The sequence below is a fragment of the Notothenia rossii genome, assembly GCF_949606895.1.
Source record: "Notothenia rossii genome assembly, chromosome: 8".
NCBI classification, from domain to species: Eukaryota; Metazoa; Chordata; class Actinopteri; order Perciformes; family Nototheniidae; genus Notothenia; species Notothenia rossii.
In genome coordinates, this window is record NC_136906.1 from 71,447,299 (window position 1) to 71,463,405 (window position 16,107).

The window sequence follows — 16,107 nt, forward strand, 5'->3', positions numbered from 1 at the left end:
CTATACAGTCGCTAAATGTGAACATGATTTCAGCCAGAGTAATGTCCAAATCACAATCAGTGTGTGCATGTATATCCTCTTTGTTTGTGCATGTACAGTGGGGCAAAAAAGTATTTAGTCAGCCACCAATTGTGCAAGTTCTCCCACTTAAAAAGATGAGAGGCCTGTAATTTTCATCCTAGGTACACTTCAACTATGAGAGACAGAATGGGGGGAAATAATCCAGGAAATCACATTGTAGGATTTTTAATGAATTAATTGGTAAATTCCTCAGTAAAATAAATATTTGGTCACCTACAAACAAACAAGATATCTGGCTCTCACAGACCTGTAACTTCTTCTTTAAGAGCCTCCTCTGTCCTCCACTTGTTAACTGTATTAATGGCACCTGTTTGAACTTGTTATCAGTATAAAAGACACCTGTCCACAACTTCAAACAGTCACACTCCAAACTCCACTATGGCCAAGACCAAAGAGCTGTCAAAGGACACCAGAAACAAAATTGTAGACCTGCACCAGGCTGGGAAGACTGAATCTGCAATAGGTAAGCAGCTTGGTGTGAAGAAATCAACTGTGGGAGCAATTATTAGAAAATGGAAGACATACAAGACCACTGATAATCTCCCTCGATCTGGGGCTCCACGCAAGATCTCACCCCGTGGGGTCAAAATGATCACAAGAACGGTGAGCAAAAATCCCAGAACCACACGGGGGGACCTAGTCAATGACCTGCAGAGAGCTGGGACCAAAGTAACAAAGGCTACCATCAGTAACACACTACGCCGCCAGGCACTCAAATCCTGCAGTGCCAGACGTGTCCCCCTGCTTAAGCCAGTACATGTCCAGGCCCGTCTGAAGTTTGCTAGAGAGCATTTAGATGATCCATAAGAGGATTGGGAGAATGTCATATGGTCAGATGAAACCAAAATAGAACTTTTTGGTAAAAACTCAACTAGATGTGTTTGGAGGAGAAAGAATGCTGAGTTGCATCCAAAGAACACCATACCTACTGTGAAACATGGGGGTGGAAACATCATGCTTTGGGGCTGTTTTTCTGCAAAGGGACCAGGACGACTGATCCGTGTAAAGGAAAGAATGAATGGGGCCATGTATCGTGAGATTTTGAGTGACAACCTCCTTCCATCAGCAAGGGCATTGAAGATGAAACGTGGCTGGGTCTTTCAGCATGACAATGATCCCAAACACATCGCCCGGGCAACGAAGGAGTGGCTTCGTAAGAAGCATTTCAAGGTCCTGAAGTGGCCTAGCCAGTCTCCAGATCTCAACCCCAAAGAAAATCTTTGGAGGGAGTTGAAAGTCTGTGTTGCCCAGCGACAGCCCCAACACATCACTGCTCTAGAGGAGATCTGCATGGAGGAATGGGCCAAAATACCAGCAACAGTGTGTGAAAACCTTGTGAAGACTTACAGAAAACGTTTGACCTCTGTCATTGCCAACAAAGGGTATATAACAAAGTATTGAGATGAACTTTTGTTATTGACCAAATACTTATTTTCCACCATAATTGCAAATATTATTATTTTTTAAATCAGACGATGTGATTTTCTTGATTTGTTTTTCTTCTCATTTTGTCTCTCATAGTTGAGGTATACCTAGGATGAAAATTACAGGCCTCTCATCTTTTTAAGTGGGAGAACTTGCACAATTGGTGGCTGACTAAATACTTTTTTGCCCCACTGTATATCCTCCCCTGTGTGTGTAATGTGTGTAAACACAACAGAGTGGGGAAAGACATTTCCCTGTAAGGGATTAATAAAGTATGTATTCTTCTTCTTCTTCTAAATATATTAGAATTGAACCCACAGTGACATCTCTGCCGACAGAATAATTAATAAATTGAGCAGCCACTTTGGTCAGGACTGAAATCTCTCACAAAACAAACTCCCTCTGGAGGGAACGTTGGGATATTAGGCTTTGTAGACCATTTACATGCACATCAACCTATAGCACACTACAGGAAAGGGAAAACCACAAAAAGCATAATAGCGCCTCTTTAATATGGTAGCATACTTCTTTTGGCGTTAACTCAGAGCACTGCTGCCTACAGAGGTTAACGATGTAGAGAATGACCCAATTTGCATTTGGTGACAAAGTGTTTCTGCATTCTTATTTAATTTAAGGACCACATAAATGCAGAAAAGAGAATGGGTTTTGCTCTTGGCTCAAGAAGCAGTGATATACGAAAACTGGCTTCTCCAGCTAAGTTCTGCAGGTAAAATAAAAGAGCTGACAAAATCCAATATCTCAGCGTTAAGTGGGAGACAGACATAGTCATGGTCTCACAGCAAAATGCCTTACCTCTCATCTCCTGAGGGCGACACTTCCCTTTACTGAGCATGCTCTTTAAATGGATGAGTTATGTCAGCTCTGATCAATGACAGTGTTCACCACACTCCCCTTAAGTTGGAAATGATGGTGGAGCCGTACTAATACTGAATAAGACCCATACATACAGTTTTTGAAATTGTGTTTGTTCTGGTGCTAAATCTTTTTTGTTAAGCAGATACAGATGTGGGTGTTATTTTAAAGGTCCCCTATTATACTGTTTTTCATCAATATATTATAGGTCTCAGATATATACAGAACATGTCTCTGAAGGGTTTGCCTCGAAATACCAAACAGCTCACCCATTGTAGCATCCCATAAACCCCTCTGTTTCAGCCCTGTTTCAAATGTGCTGATTCTGTGTCAGGTGATAAGGTGGTGGGTGTTGCCTTGGTTGGTGATTGGCTAATGGTTACACAAGCCAAAAAAGCGTTATGACATCATAAAGTGGCCAAAATCTGATCTGCTGATTTTCAGACAGATTTTTATATAAATGGATCAGGACGAAAAGTGAGCAAATATTTTTTCCTGAAACGTTCAGAATCTCTTTACACAGAGGGGACACATGAGACGTGAACAAGTGGATATTGCATAATAGGTGAACTTTAAGCAACATTTTAAAATGTTGAGGACATAGACTTGTCAAGTGATAAAATGGATCCACTAACAGGACAGTTTATCTTTATATACAGTATACAGACTATTCATTCACTATTTATCTACATCCATGTGTGCAAAGGAGATATCCAACATCACATGAAGCACTGCCTCCACCTGCTGGATCTTTAAAGTCTTGCAATGACACACTGACCATTTCTGACAGAGAAAAAAAGACACACTTCAGAACAGTAGAGATTTTAATAAACTTTTCAATTCACAAATCTTATTGCAGCTGACATGATTAGTTTTACATTACCAAAATCATTGCAAAAATGCAGTATCATAAATATATGGCCATCTCATATACTTTGTTTTTAATAATACATATTTATTTCAAAGGTCCCTTAGTTGTAAAAAAAAAAACAAGAGTGCAACCAACCTAAGAATCTGATGGAAATGTTCAATACTCAGCAAAGTATTTTCCTAAGAAAAAGATAAATACTCTTATTCTATCTTAATTTAAAAGGGCTGCTACTGTAAAGTGAAAGATTGCTTTGATCTTGATGTTTTATCGCTTAACAGGCATCCTGATTATCTTATGAAATATCATATAACCATTAAGTCCACACAATGAAAATGTATAATATTTTTTGACATATATTCAATTAAATAAAGGTTATAAAAAAGGCAATATTGGCAAAAAGCAGAAGCATAGGGCATAAGTGCATTTACAAAAAATAAACTTCCTCTGAATATTTAAAAGATACAAAATGTGTAAGCTGTGGAGAGTGATGTGGGTGAGGGATAAGGAGTGTGGAGATTACCAGGAAGACTTGAAATCACTCCTCTTGTCTTTGTTGTGCTCTCATCTTTTTTCCATCCCTCGTTTTACCCACAAATCCATCTTCCCATTTGGTTTCTCTTTTATCCTGTTTTTTGTCTTAGCGCCAGTCTTCATCTTTGTCATCCTCTTTGTCATTCTCTTCCTCAGATGAGTCTTCCTGGCTGCTGACCTCCCCCGGCTCTGTCACTCCGTTTCCATTTCCTCCCTGATTTGCCGCCACCATCACCGCCGCGGCCGCTGCCATCGACGCTGCCTTCCTCGCCAGAGCTTCAGCCGCCGCCTGCTCCTCTTCCTCTCTGTGACGTAGCGCTGCAGCCTTCTTCTCCTGCTCTGCGTGACTCTTCATGTGGGCACTTCGGCTCTTCACTTTATAAAACACCCTATGGTATGGAGAATAATAACGCAACATTACACACACATAGCAGCAGTTTTGAATGATGCAACACTAATATCTGATAAAAAGTGCACTTTTAAAAAAGTTACTTTTAAAAACCCACTTTAAAAAAATTGCATTAGTTAGATTTTTTGTTGTATTGTTTGTTTTTGTTTGCTCCACTCTGCTGGTTTTTAGTTCATTTAAATGACTGTTTGAAATGTGTTATGTTTTATTGGAAAGCACTTTTTAACGGTTTGAAATGTGCTATACAAATAAAGTGTATTTCTTATTATTTATATTACTTGTTATTATAACTGTATTGTGTGGAGGTAAATTCAATTTGGGAAATGTTCTATCAATTATTTCTTTTTACACATTTCACAACACCATTTCCCCATTTTGTTTCACAATCACAATCACATCACAGAGTCTATTAATATCCATCACAACAATTATGGCGCATTTCCACTGCAGCGGGTAGCCACGTTTAAGCGTCCTCAAGCGGCCAGGCCAGTTTTTGGTGGCCTTTCCATATAGCGTAGCACCGGCTAGCGGGTACTTTTTCCCTCTTTTTCCGGCCCCATAAAATCGTGGTTCTATCAGGCCAGGGCCAGGGCTGAACTAGTGACGTCAACACTCTCGACTGCTGATTGGTCAGAGAGAATCGTCACAAGATCGCATGCGAGATCATCCCTAGCGTCGCATATATATCTAGAAGCAAGCTTGCAGCATTTTTATACACAGCATTTTTGTAAACGGAAGAGCTACAAAAATGGCAACGTCAAAGAAAAGCACACCGTGGTCGACCGAGGAGGTGACGACGTTCCTACATCTCATTGGCCAAAAAAAAGCCGATCGCCCCACCTACACTGCGTTGCTACCCCAGGTCCTAAACTGTAATGGAAATGCACCACGGCCTCGGACGGCCAGAGAGGCAGCCCGAGGCCTGAGCGAGGATGCTTAAACGGGGCTACCCCGCTGCAGTGGAAATGTGCCATTAGTTCACAATTCAATGGCCATAATACATTTATCTGAATTTCTACTTGAACACATCTACACATGTCCTATTGTATCTATCTTTGTCAAATTTGGGTTTCGCTATTTTCGATCAACACAATGAGTTGAACCAGATGAGCGACATACACACACATACACATTTTAAAACATTAGTGACAGTGAAATACCGGGTGATCAAAAAACCATAAGAGATGGAGATTTAAAGGTCACCTATCATCAGTGGCGTTTCGATATGTACAAAAGTGGTGGGGCAGGAACAACTTAGATTTGTATATATATGCTTCTGGTGCTTTTTTAAACACGTAAACACATGGCTGTAAGCAATCCATGGTTCCGATAGAGAGAGGGGGCGGGGGGGTCCGGGTATAAGGAAAACACAGACAGAGGTCACAATATCAATCGATCCAGCAGAGCAATAGCCTATAGGCAAAACACAGAAGATCGACAAAAGACATGACATAAAATGAACTTACCAAAGCCGAAGTAGATGGTCAACTTCATTCATTTTCTTTCTGTTTTACTTATTTTAATCGCTCTTCACTACAAGGTGAAAACTACACTTTGCGCGGCACACGTACTTACAGCCAATCAGCTCTCTGAATAATGAGATGACGTTTGGTAGGTATGCCAGCACAGTGCCCCTATGGCAATGGTTCTCAAAGTGGGGGGCGCACCCCCCAGGGGGGTGCAGAGGCATGACAGGGGGGGGCGCGAGAGACCAGGAGGAAAAATGGTTATTCAAAATTAAATTAAAAAAAGATTTAAAAAAAAAACATATATATATATATATATATGATACAGTACTATTACGTCTGGGTTTCTGTGTTTCATTAAAGCTCGGCTCTGTGTGTGTGTGGGAAGAGCCATTTTGTGTGCGCGAGCGAGAGAGAGAGAGAGAGAGAGAGCACCGGTACCGGAGATCGTTGTTGTGAGCTTCTGGTGCTAGCGAGCTACGCTAACGGATATAAGGAGTTTTTTCAACAACAAGGTGGAGGAGAGTCCTCTCCTGTCAGACTGAGAGACTCAGTGAGCTAAAGGACTCTCAGTGTTATCTCAGTGGGTCTCAAACGTTTTGGTCACCATTAATGTAAACAATTATTTCCGAGGCACACGTTTATATGATCATTATAGTTATAAAAAAATAAGAGAATAAATAAAAAACAGGCATGAAATACTATATGACATTAAAAAATGAATAAAGTTTAAGAGGGGAGTGATTTGTAAAATATCCATAAAGAAAAAGAAAATCTGTTTACAGTTCTGTTTCATATGGGTGTTTTGAGATGTATCCATAGATCTCTTCATTTTGTTCTCAAAGTGCACCAGATTGATGCTTTTAACTTCAATATTTAAAAATCTTCCCGGAGGAGCTTGCCCCCGGACCCTCCCAATAGAGGTCCACACACCACCTATAAAAATAGCACTTTACCACTGCTTTCACCTATATGCTGAGAGCTGATTATCGAGCCTTCATTATAACAGTCGCGGGTACACTGTGTATGTGCGTGGGGAGTGCTGCAGTAGAAAATTCCACTATAGCGACCGGTACATTAATGGGAAACCCTAATTGTTTGAGCAACCTCTGTGAAACGTCAAGCTACCCAACAGCACCCCCAAAATAAATCTCTGGCGCCGCCACTGAGCCTGACTATTTGTGTTGGGGGGGGTCCGACTTTTTTTTTTCTCCAAAGGGGGGGCCTGACAGAAAAAGTTTGAGAACCACTTCCCTATGGTGATTATTTTTTTGCCGCACACATTAGAAAAATACTCTGAGCATGCACAGTGTGGTTTTTACAACACCCATTCACTGAGACAGTGAGAGAGAGGGGCTAGATCTGGGCTTGACCCACGTCGCTCAAAACGGCTCAATAGGCACACTGTAGACACTAATTAGAAGAACACAGACTAAAACAGCAATGTGCAGACAAATCAGATGATTAAACATGATCTTAAAATATATTTTAAGATGCATTTATTTGCATTTTTTTGGAATTCTTATTTGAATTGAACTTTCTGCTGACACTAGGTGGGGCTGTGCCCCTAATGACCAGTTACCACTGCCTATTATGCTATTTTTAAATGTAGGCAATAGCATAGGTCTCAGATATATAAAAAAATATAAAAAACATGTCTATGAAATGTTTTGGTCTAAAAACCAAACAGATCACCCATTCTAGCCATGCCTCATATCCCTCTATGTCTCTTCCTGTTACAAAAGTGCTGATTCTGGGTATAAACAGGTCTCTCTTGAGAATGAGACCCTGTGTCTCAATGAGATTTTCACCTGTATAAATAAAAGGCTGAATACAAAAATTAAGCTTTTCTTTTCTTCAAGAGGGGGCGGATCTTATGCCGGCTCATGCGGGACCAGGCAGATACTGTCTAAAATACTGCGGTGATGAAACAAAAGGATTATTAGATCAAGGATTATTTCTGAAACAGTATGGAGCTCAAAGGCTTTCTCTCTTACCGGTTATACCACAAGGTGAGTTCTTTTTTATTTCCCGCTTCTTCACACACTCTCTCCAGTACAGGTTAGCTCTGGTCGTTAGCGATGCTAATGTAAACACCGACCATATTACGTCCAAAACAGTCGGGCATTGTTTCCGATAGTGCTGTGGGTCCGCATTGCCGATATGACGTCATATCGGACGCAAATCTGTATCCGCTCATTTTCCCCCCGTTTTTAGAGATTTGGGTACGGTGGAAAAGAGAGAGGGTTTTATTTTTTTATGCTGCGTGAGTTCCCTGACACAGCGGGGACACATATTTATGTGTAAAAGACATCAAAAAGTGCTTTTCTGCATGATAGGTCCCCTTTAAATCAAAATCCAGACAACAGATCACAGTCTAGATTATGAACAAGGACAAAGTGATTTCCTCTTGATTCAGGCTTACCTTCCACATTTCTTGCATGGAAATGTTGCGTCAGGATCGACTGGAGGCTTCGGTGGCGCTCGTGGCTTCTTGGCGGCAGGTTCGGCTCTCGGCCTGTAAGGTGTGGCTGCGTGTGGAGCCTCTTGTTTCACCGGGTGCGGCTCCTTGATCACCAGCACTGTCCCTGCCTGGAGCACCAGGAAGAACAAGGTGTTAGTTTGACAGTTTTTACATCAATTAAAGAAAGGCTGTGTGCTATTAGTCAATGCAAGTCCGAGAAGTTACTAGAATATGTAGTGACTAACTTACATAGTCATGAGTCTGTAGTGCCTGCTGGCTGCTCCCGTAGGAAACATCCTTCTTGTCGTCTCCATCTGTCTGTCCTTGAGTTACATTTGACTGCTGTGAAGTCTGAATCGTGTCACACTAGAAAAACATTAGATCGTTGCACAAATGAATAGAACAACCTTCAAAATACAAACTTAAAGAGCAAGCCCAGAATCAACAATATATACATTTCTTTCTTACTTATGGAGCTCTTTTTTCACTCCAAAACAATCAAGGTTTATAAAAAAAGGTATGAAGAGAAATATGTATTTTAGATTTTGGGGTAAACAATCCCTTTTAACATCTCCAAGGCTTAAAAATGATGAAAATACTAAACAAAAACATTCTGTAGCATAAACAGATTTAAGGCTTTGCCACACATCACTTAAGAAGAAATAAACTTCCCCCTACCTTTACGTCCACCACAGCATCGGTGTGCTTCTCGTCCGGTGAATCCAGAGGGCCGAAGGTTAAAATCCCGTTGCGACCAATCTTCACCTGTTTCTTGTACGTGTAGTAAAACTCAACACACTGAGCCACCGTCTTGGACTGCACCTTTAAATTCAGACGCAAAAAAAATACACATGTATGATCTATGTAATCAATTAACCATCTTACAATTACATACAAAATCATCTGTGTACATATTGTAAAACAATATAAATACAAACAAGCTTAAGGGGAGTGGCAGTCTGTGAAATGAAAACCCCATTAACACATTTTTCTAATTAGTCTCATTTTGCATGTTTGGAAGTCATTACGTCTTACAACCGTGTGTTATAAACATTTTCCATTACATCATAATAACGCCTCTTTTTGTAAAATGCAGACACAGAAAATCTGTATTTTGGTCCTTTTTGTTTAAAGCAGTTATACCAATGCCTAGAAACTTGCATATTGTGCTAATGATTTATTGGTGTTGAAACACAAACACATTGAAATGTACTTCATATTTATTGACATTGATTCATAATGGTTCGTGCTGTAGGATCAAATGAACGAGCGTACCAGTTTCTGCACCATAAAGAAGTCCTTCCTGTAGGCAGAGATCCCTTTATTGAAGTAGCGCTTCTCCTCTGCAGTCCAGCAGTCAGAGCCTGGGAGTGAATCAGACACAGAACAAATGAGGAAATATTCAAAGAGACGTTAGCCAATCAGACACAGACGGAGTAAGATGACGAAACCACGGGATTGTACTGCAATGATTAACATGATATAGCTTTTATTGGCCTATAATGTCAAAGCTCACCTGAGTAGTGATAACCTGCCAGTAGATGATCTTTGGGAAACACTGGGTCCTGAAGCATCAAACGTTCCAGTGTTTCCTTGTAATAAACATTTTAAATCACAGTTAACCTTAAAAGTACGAAGTTGCACTGAAAATATAAGTAAAGTAAAAATGCATTTTCGTAAAGAAGTTTTTAAGACTCTGCTGCCAAACTTCAGCGAGGGGATATGAGTCACTAAACTTACAATGAAATCTCCCCCGGATTCATGAAAACAGTGTAAAACCAGTTCCTGGTTGGTTCCTCCGCCCCTCAGCACACTGCAACACGCCATGTTCATAAAATCCTCCACTAGAATAAAACAGAAAAAATGACAAGAATTTAAAAAGGACTAACAAGAATAAAATAGAAACGACAACTAGTGGCAGACTGATTGATGTGAGACACTGACTGCACTCTTGGTCACCGTGTTTGAGTTTGGAGTCATCTATAGTGAGCCAGACCACGTCCGCCTTGTGCTGGTCAAACTGGGAGGAAGCTGGGTCACGTAAGTCAGGAATCTCTGCCTGGTACCGCGGCCCGATGTTTATCCGTCTGAACAAGTAAAAACGAAAGAAGGATTCTGGTTCATTTTTGGCCCAGATATTCAAAACCTTGAGAGTCCGGTGTCTGTACTTACGGTTCAAGGCTAGCAGTTGTAGAATCCGTGATCAAGCAAGAGGAAAGAACAGGAGGCGTGATATCTGAACTTGCTGCAAAAATACAGAAAAAGGAATCTCCTTTTTAAGCATTGTCAATGCCTCAAAGCTGTCCAAACAACTATATTTTTCTATGGCATACTCATTTTTATTTTTAGCATTTGAAAATGACAATAACAATCTATAATATATTCCTATTTACTCAGTATATTACAGACACAATACAATCTTATTTATACCGGATCTAGAGTGTATTTATTTTCTACACCCCTGTTTGTAATGTTTATACAGCCTTATACTGTTCACGGGGTAAATACTGTCAGATGTTTATATTTATATTATACTAGACATCACTTTGCACTTTACTACTGTTTTGCACTTCTGGTTGGTTGCAAACTTCATTTTGTTGACTTAATACTTATGTATACTCGGTGCAATGACAATAAAGTTGAATGAAATCTAATCTCATCAGTAGAATTTTTCTCAGATCATCCTCAAATGTGAGACTTACTGGAGCGCAACAGACTGCGGGTCGCAGATTTGGGCGTATGTGGCGGTGGCGGCAGGATTTGGTTGCTGGCGATGTTGGTCAGGAAGGTGGAGAAGTAAAGTCCCGAGCCCCCGCGCACAGGAGACAGGATGGGGGGGGGCGTGTAGGGCGGCATGGTGAGGGGGTTGTCCGGCATGCGGACCGGGGAGCGCAGGTTGCTCTGGTAAGAAGAGATGCTGGAGTAGAGGGAGGGAGGGATGAAAGTGGCTGGTTTGGGCGGAGGGATGATGAGAGGCTCGGGGCGAGGCCGGCGCTTTAATTTGGATTTTCCTTCCTCATCCGTCCCTGGATCGTTTTCCCCTTCCTAGACAGAATATTTAGGATTTAAGTTGTTTTCTTTGATATCAGTCGAATGAAAAGTAAAAAAAAATCTGCTACAACTGAGCATCAAGCACTTGTATGTGCTGTATGTCAAATAAAATCTGCTATTTCCGACAGCAGATTAGTTTTAAGTACTGCACGGAGTAATAAAACACCTGGATACATTACGTTAGATTAAGGGCTGCAGGCTACAAGGTGTGGAAAACTACTTGCTTGGCAGTTGCAAAGATTACACTTTTTATACAAACAACTTCTACCAAATCAACCAGGAATTTCAAAAAATAGAACATTAAATGTCACTCTTATTTTTACATGGAGTCTTCCAACCTTTGATTGGATCATTGAACTTATGTTCTTTGCAAAACATTGTCACATTCCTCCAACATTTATCTCCAAATGACTCACTTGATAATCGCCTAACCAGAAGTGTGAATATGTACCACTACTGGCACCTTAGAAGACTTATCAAAGTAGTTACAAGTTGCTAACACTGACATAAATCATAGCAAAAAAAGAAAGTGATGCCAATGTTGTTTCCTATCCATACTAACCTGACCAAAACTCTCGCTGATGGATTTCCTGAGTGATCTTCGACGAGCCACAATGACCGAGGGTTTGCTGAGGGTCTGTCCTGCCGGTCTCTCAGGCCCCCCGACACGTCCCTGATTTAAGGCACCCTGAGGATCTGTTGGACTCCTGTGCACTGGCACTGACACAGGCATGACCAGAGGCATCATGCTGGCCTGTCTGCCTAAAGAACCCTCTTCATGCTGAGGCACCAACACAAAGAGACAGGAGGATAACAGGTAGAATGGGAGGAGAGCAGAGCAAATTGAATATGGATTGAGATAGAAAGTATGCAGATGGTGTGAGAGTCAAATGTTAAAATCAACTAAATCAGTAAGTCATTTTCACCCTGAATGAAAGTATCCATGTTGTTGTTTATAAGACTACAATTTCAGAATATTTTCATTATAGATTAATATTAGCAAACATTGTGATGAATTATTTTGTCTATCAACAGTAAAACTGAAGCATGAACAATTTAGACAATATTTTCTTTAAATAATATAACACTGAGAAAGTCCTAAATTTAAGATCCAGCTGTTATATTACTTCATATTTCCTTGGTATTCAGAGCCTTGTAGACGCCTCCCTGGTATGTTAAGTCAAACTGATAAGACACATAAATCACTTTTGTGATTTATACTGCATGCAAAGTTAAGTTAAAACATTTGAATATCATCTCCTCACCCTCAAAAGTGCTGTTAGCTAACCACATAGCAGCAGTTCTGGGTTGTACCTACAATATTAAACCTGTTTTGGGTGTGTTGACAGGAGTGTAGCTGTGCAGGGTGACAGCGCAGCCCCTCCCTGGCTCTGCTGAATGACTGGGAAGGCGCCTGAGGAATGTGGAGGTGTGCAGACATGCAGCTGCTCCAACTGTAAATCCAGCATGCACACTTTGCACAAAAACCTACCTACGACAAGCCTGATAACCCCCCGGAAGCAGAGTACTAAAAAATTCCCTGAGCTAAGAAATCCCTCTAAACAGAGCTTCTCGTTTTTGTGCTTAGTTCATTTCTAACAAAGCTGCTCTTGAGAAAAGAAAGAAGCAGGTTTCAGGGTGTGCCACTCACAATGTCAACATTTTGAATCCTGAATAGCAGCGTAAAGTAATTCGTCTTTCTTGCAGCGATAAAATCTGAGCCACCTTTGATAATGGCTGTTTTTCAGGTTGCACCATTATCTAGATGTCATGTTTAGTATGACTTTACACTTGTTCAACAGCCTGTTATAGCTGAGGCGCGACAGCTGTTCGAATCAACTTAACAGACTCTAGAAAATGATTTTGTAAACCATGGGGAAGTCCTGCATTGAAACAGGGTTCTTCCTCTTTGTGCGGCTGCTTGCTAACTTAGTCAGCTGAGAAAATGCACAAATAAGCTGCACATGTCTTTCTTCTTCTTCAACTAAACTGAGCCTAAAACATAAAAGTATTTAAATGGCTATTTTACTGTAGCACTGCCATACATGGAAGTTAAACACAGCTGTAGTGCAATAAAAAGACCTTTCTGGGAGGCATGGACTCCATCTCTGACGCCTTCTGGGCCAGAGTCTCCAAGTTGATCTCCTTAGACGCCCTCCTTCTCCTACGGATGACCCCTTCTGTTGTCACTTCCCCTCCTTTCACCACCTGAGTGCCTGCTACCCCGTTGTGGGGTAGTGCAGGATCTTTGGATGCTTGAGACCAAATGTTAGTTGAGGGGGGTCCCAGTGGAGACTGTCCTTCTCTGGAAAGGCGACGGGAACGCCTAGGTGCCGCCGACTTTGTATCTGAAGGCTCAGCAGGATTTGTGGAGGCCTTTTCAGGGAATGGATCAGGTATGGGTGATGAGTCACAGGTCTGAGCTCCTGGTCCCAGTGACTGGACCTCCTTTTTAGGCGCGGTGTCTGGGGGACTGGGCTCAGGGGGCTGACACGGGACAACGTTTTGGGTTTGCTGCTGTTTTGGTTGCACCTGTGGTTGTGTCGTTTCTTTCTGCGTCACGTTTTGTTGTTGCTGTTGTTGCATTTGCTGAATTTGTTGCTGTCGCTCCTGAATCTGTTGCTGGTGATATTGCTGCTGCATTTGCTGCAGTTGTTGCTGTTGAATTTGCTGCTGCTGGATTTGGTGCCGCTGTTGTTGCAAATGTTGCTGCTGTTGCAACTGAAGATGATGCTGCTGCTGCAACTGCTGCTGCTGTTGTTGTTGTTGTTGTTGGTGTTGGTGCTGGTGGCGTTGATGTTGCTGCATTTGTTGCTGCTGTTGCATCTGGTGTAGCAGCTGCTGTTGTTGAGATTTAGGCTGCTCGGCGTACGCCAGGTTTGGTATTCCCTTGTTCCCTGGAAAAACAGAGTAATAACCTGATGAAAACTGTTGCTTGCTGGGCCTAAATGTTGTCTGGAAGGGCTGCAGCATGGGTCCCTGCAAAGTGTGAGGAGGAGGAGGAGGAGGAGCGTGGGGCTGACCCTGGACCTCCACGCCTTTGTGGGCATGTTGATAGACTTGCAGCTGAGCCTGGTGCATTGCAGCCGCTGTGTGCTGCTCCCACTCCAGCACCCTACCCTGAGCTTGTGCCTGGGGGGCATCTCTGTAAACCTCAATAGGTCCTCCTGGCAGTTGACTTTCTCCCCCCATTGGCAGAGCTACACCCTCATGGACCCCCTTGTGGAATGCCATCTGCCCCCTGGCATTCACTCCACCCATATAGGGGCCAAAGTTCTGCCCCCAGGCCTGAGCAGGGGCTTCCTGAGACCAGCCGGGGGCCTGCACGGACTCCTGGTGCATCCACTTTACTGGAGCAGCCTGTTGATAGTGCGGTAAACTTTGGGGCCCTTTCTCGGGGTTGTAAACAGCCGAGCTGCTAGCAGAGTCACTGTGGCTTGGCTCTAAAGCCGGAGGTCCCATCCCATAATAAACATCCCCTGAATGCTGCACAGACTCTTTCATGGCTGCAGCCCGAAGCTTGCCGCTCTTGTCAGTGTTAACTTGAGAGGGAAGACTCATACTAATATTGTACGGTAATGTTGGAGTCAGAGCTCTCAAACTGGTACTGCCTCTGTAGTGTGCTTTGACTGCCTGAGGTCGAGGAACTCTTTGTTTAATTGTGTATACAGAGGTGATTGGGAGGAAATATAAATCCCAAAGGAAAGTGCAGGGTGGGGAGCATGCAACCCTCCTTCCAGAATCAAATCTGAGGTTTGCTGTTCTTTCTTCTCATCCTCTTTATGGTGCCGGACCTTGTGAGAGAAAGGAGGGGTTAGACACTTTATTTGTATCTGAAGACAAGCACACAAACTTTTCAGTCGTTTCCACTGGTATGGAGCAAAAATGAAACTGGGGCCTACACGAGTGACTAGCCCAGCAGTGAGTAAAGTGAAACTCAGTCAGAGAGCATGTCTTGTGATCAAAACGTATGTAATCGATGTTAAGGTACAGTGCATGCAGACAGGACGCATACACTGAAGAAGTTTTGAGACGACAGCAACAAGGTGGCGCTGACTATGCAGCTGCCATTTGGCATAACAAGAAATACAGGAAACGGAGGGGCACATGCAATCACCCGAGCGATAGCCAGTGATGTTATGTAAAGAAAAAAAACTGCAATAAGGAAGCGTCTTGAGAGCTATTAGGCAATACAACAGAATAGTGAGCATGAGTCAAAACTAGTGCATATACCTTATTAATGGTGCACGGAGCTCTCTATGTCCAGCTCCATGGAGTCACTTTGGTTTCGATCCAAGTCGACTACATGCAGCTCCATGAAGGGATTGTGCGCAGCAAATGTCATAACTCTGATAACTTTCCCTCGAGTTTCACAGCGCACAATAGGGCGAACAAGCGAGTTTACAATCCCAATAGCACATAATCCAAAATCCGGACCGGCTGGCGAGGCTCATTAACGCTGTAGTTACACAGTTGCACACTGGATCAGCGAAACCATGCACTCCAAGAAAAAAAATGTCCACAACTTTCTCCCCGCATAAACGAGTAGAGCACACATGAGACGGGGAGTGTGTGGAAACTGTGCCGTGCAGCGGCCTGCTCGGGTATTTCCGGAGATTTCAACACGTTGCACACGAGCCCCGCGGACTCAGATGTTGTGTTTAGGTTTATCCAGAGTATATGAAGCGCTGCGAAACTGCGCAAACACGCAGAAAGTTGTGCACCCCAGAACGCACCGCCTCACCCAAAAACAGCAAAACTCACATCCTGTTATCCAATCCGATCGTCTGGCCACTCCCATGCTGTATCCGTGTCCGTTTGTTTTACTGTCCCGGCTGCCCGGAAAGCGGAGTCTCATAACCATAGACTGAGCTCATAACACGGAAACAGTCTGTAAAATACCCGAGAACTGTGGCGAGATATATTGAGACCTGCT

The 16,107-nt window shown here is 42.5% G+C and overlaps 1 protein-coding gene across 2 annotated transcripts; it reads right to left on the reverse strand.

The window, feature by feature from the left end:
* Positions 1 to 3,185: 3,185 nt before the first annotated feature.
* On the reverse strand, positions 3,186 to 15,941 carry mideasa (mitotic deacetylase associated SANT domain protein a). 2 transcript variants are annotated; one of them, XM_079642487.1, is made up of 13 exons: positions 15,405 to 15,941; positions 13,254 to 14,965; positions 11,734 to 11,952; positions 10,823 to 11,165; positions 10,293 to 10,365; positions 10,080 to 10,207; positions 9,861 to 9,964; positions 9,637 to 9,712; positions 9,396 to 9,484; positions 8,799 to 8,942; positions 8,370 to 8,486; positions 8,082 to 8,248; positions 3,186 to 4,170 (listed from the first exon to the last, which is right to left on the reverse strand). In XM_079642487.1, the coding sequence occupies exons 2-13, from the start codon at positions 14,730 to 14,732 to the stop codon at positions 3,888 to 3,890; spliced, it is 3,222 nt and encodes a 1,073-aa protein (XP_079498613.1). In that variant the 5' UTR covers positions 14,733 to 14,965; positions 15,405 to 15,941; the 3' UTR covers positions 3,186 to 3,887. The 2 variants fall into 2 exon arrangements, with proteins under 2 accessions (XP_079498613.1, XP_079498612.1); XM_079642486.1 differs by having other exon boundaries at positions 10,065 to 10,207.
* Positions 15,942 to 16,107: the final 166 nt, after the last annotated feature.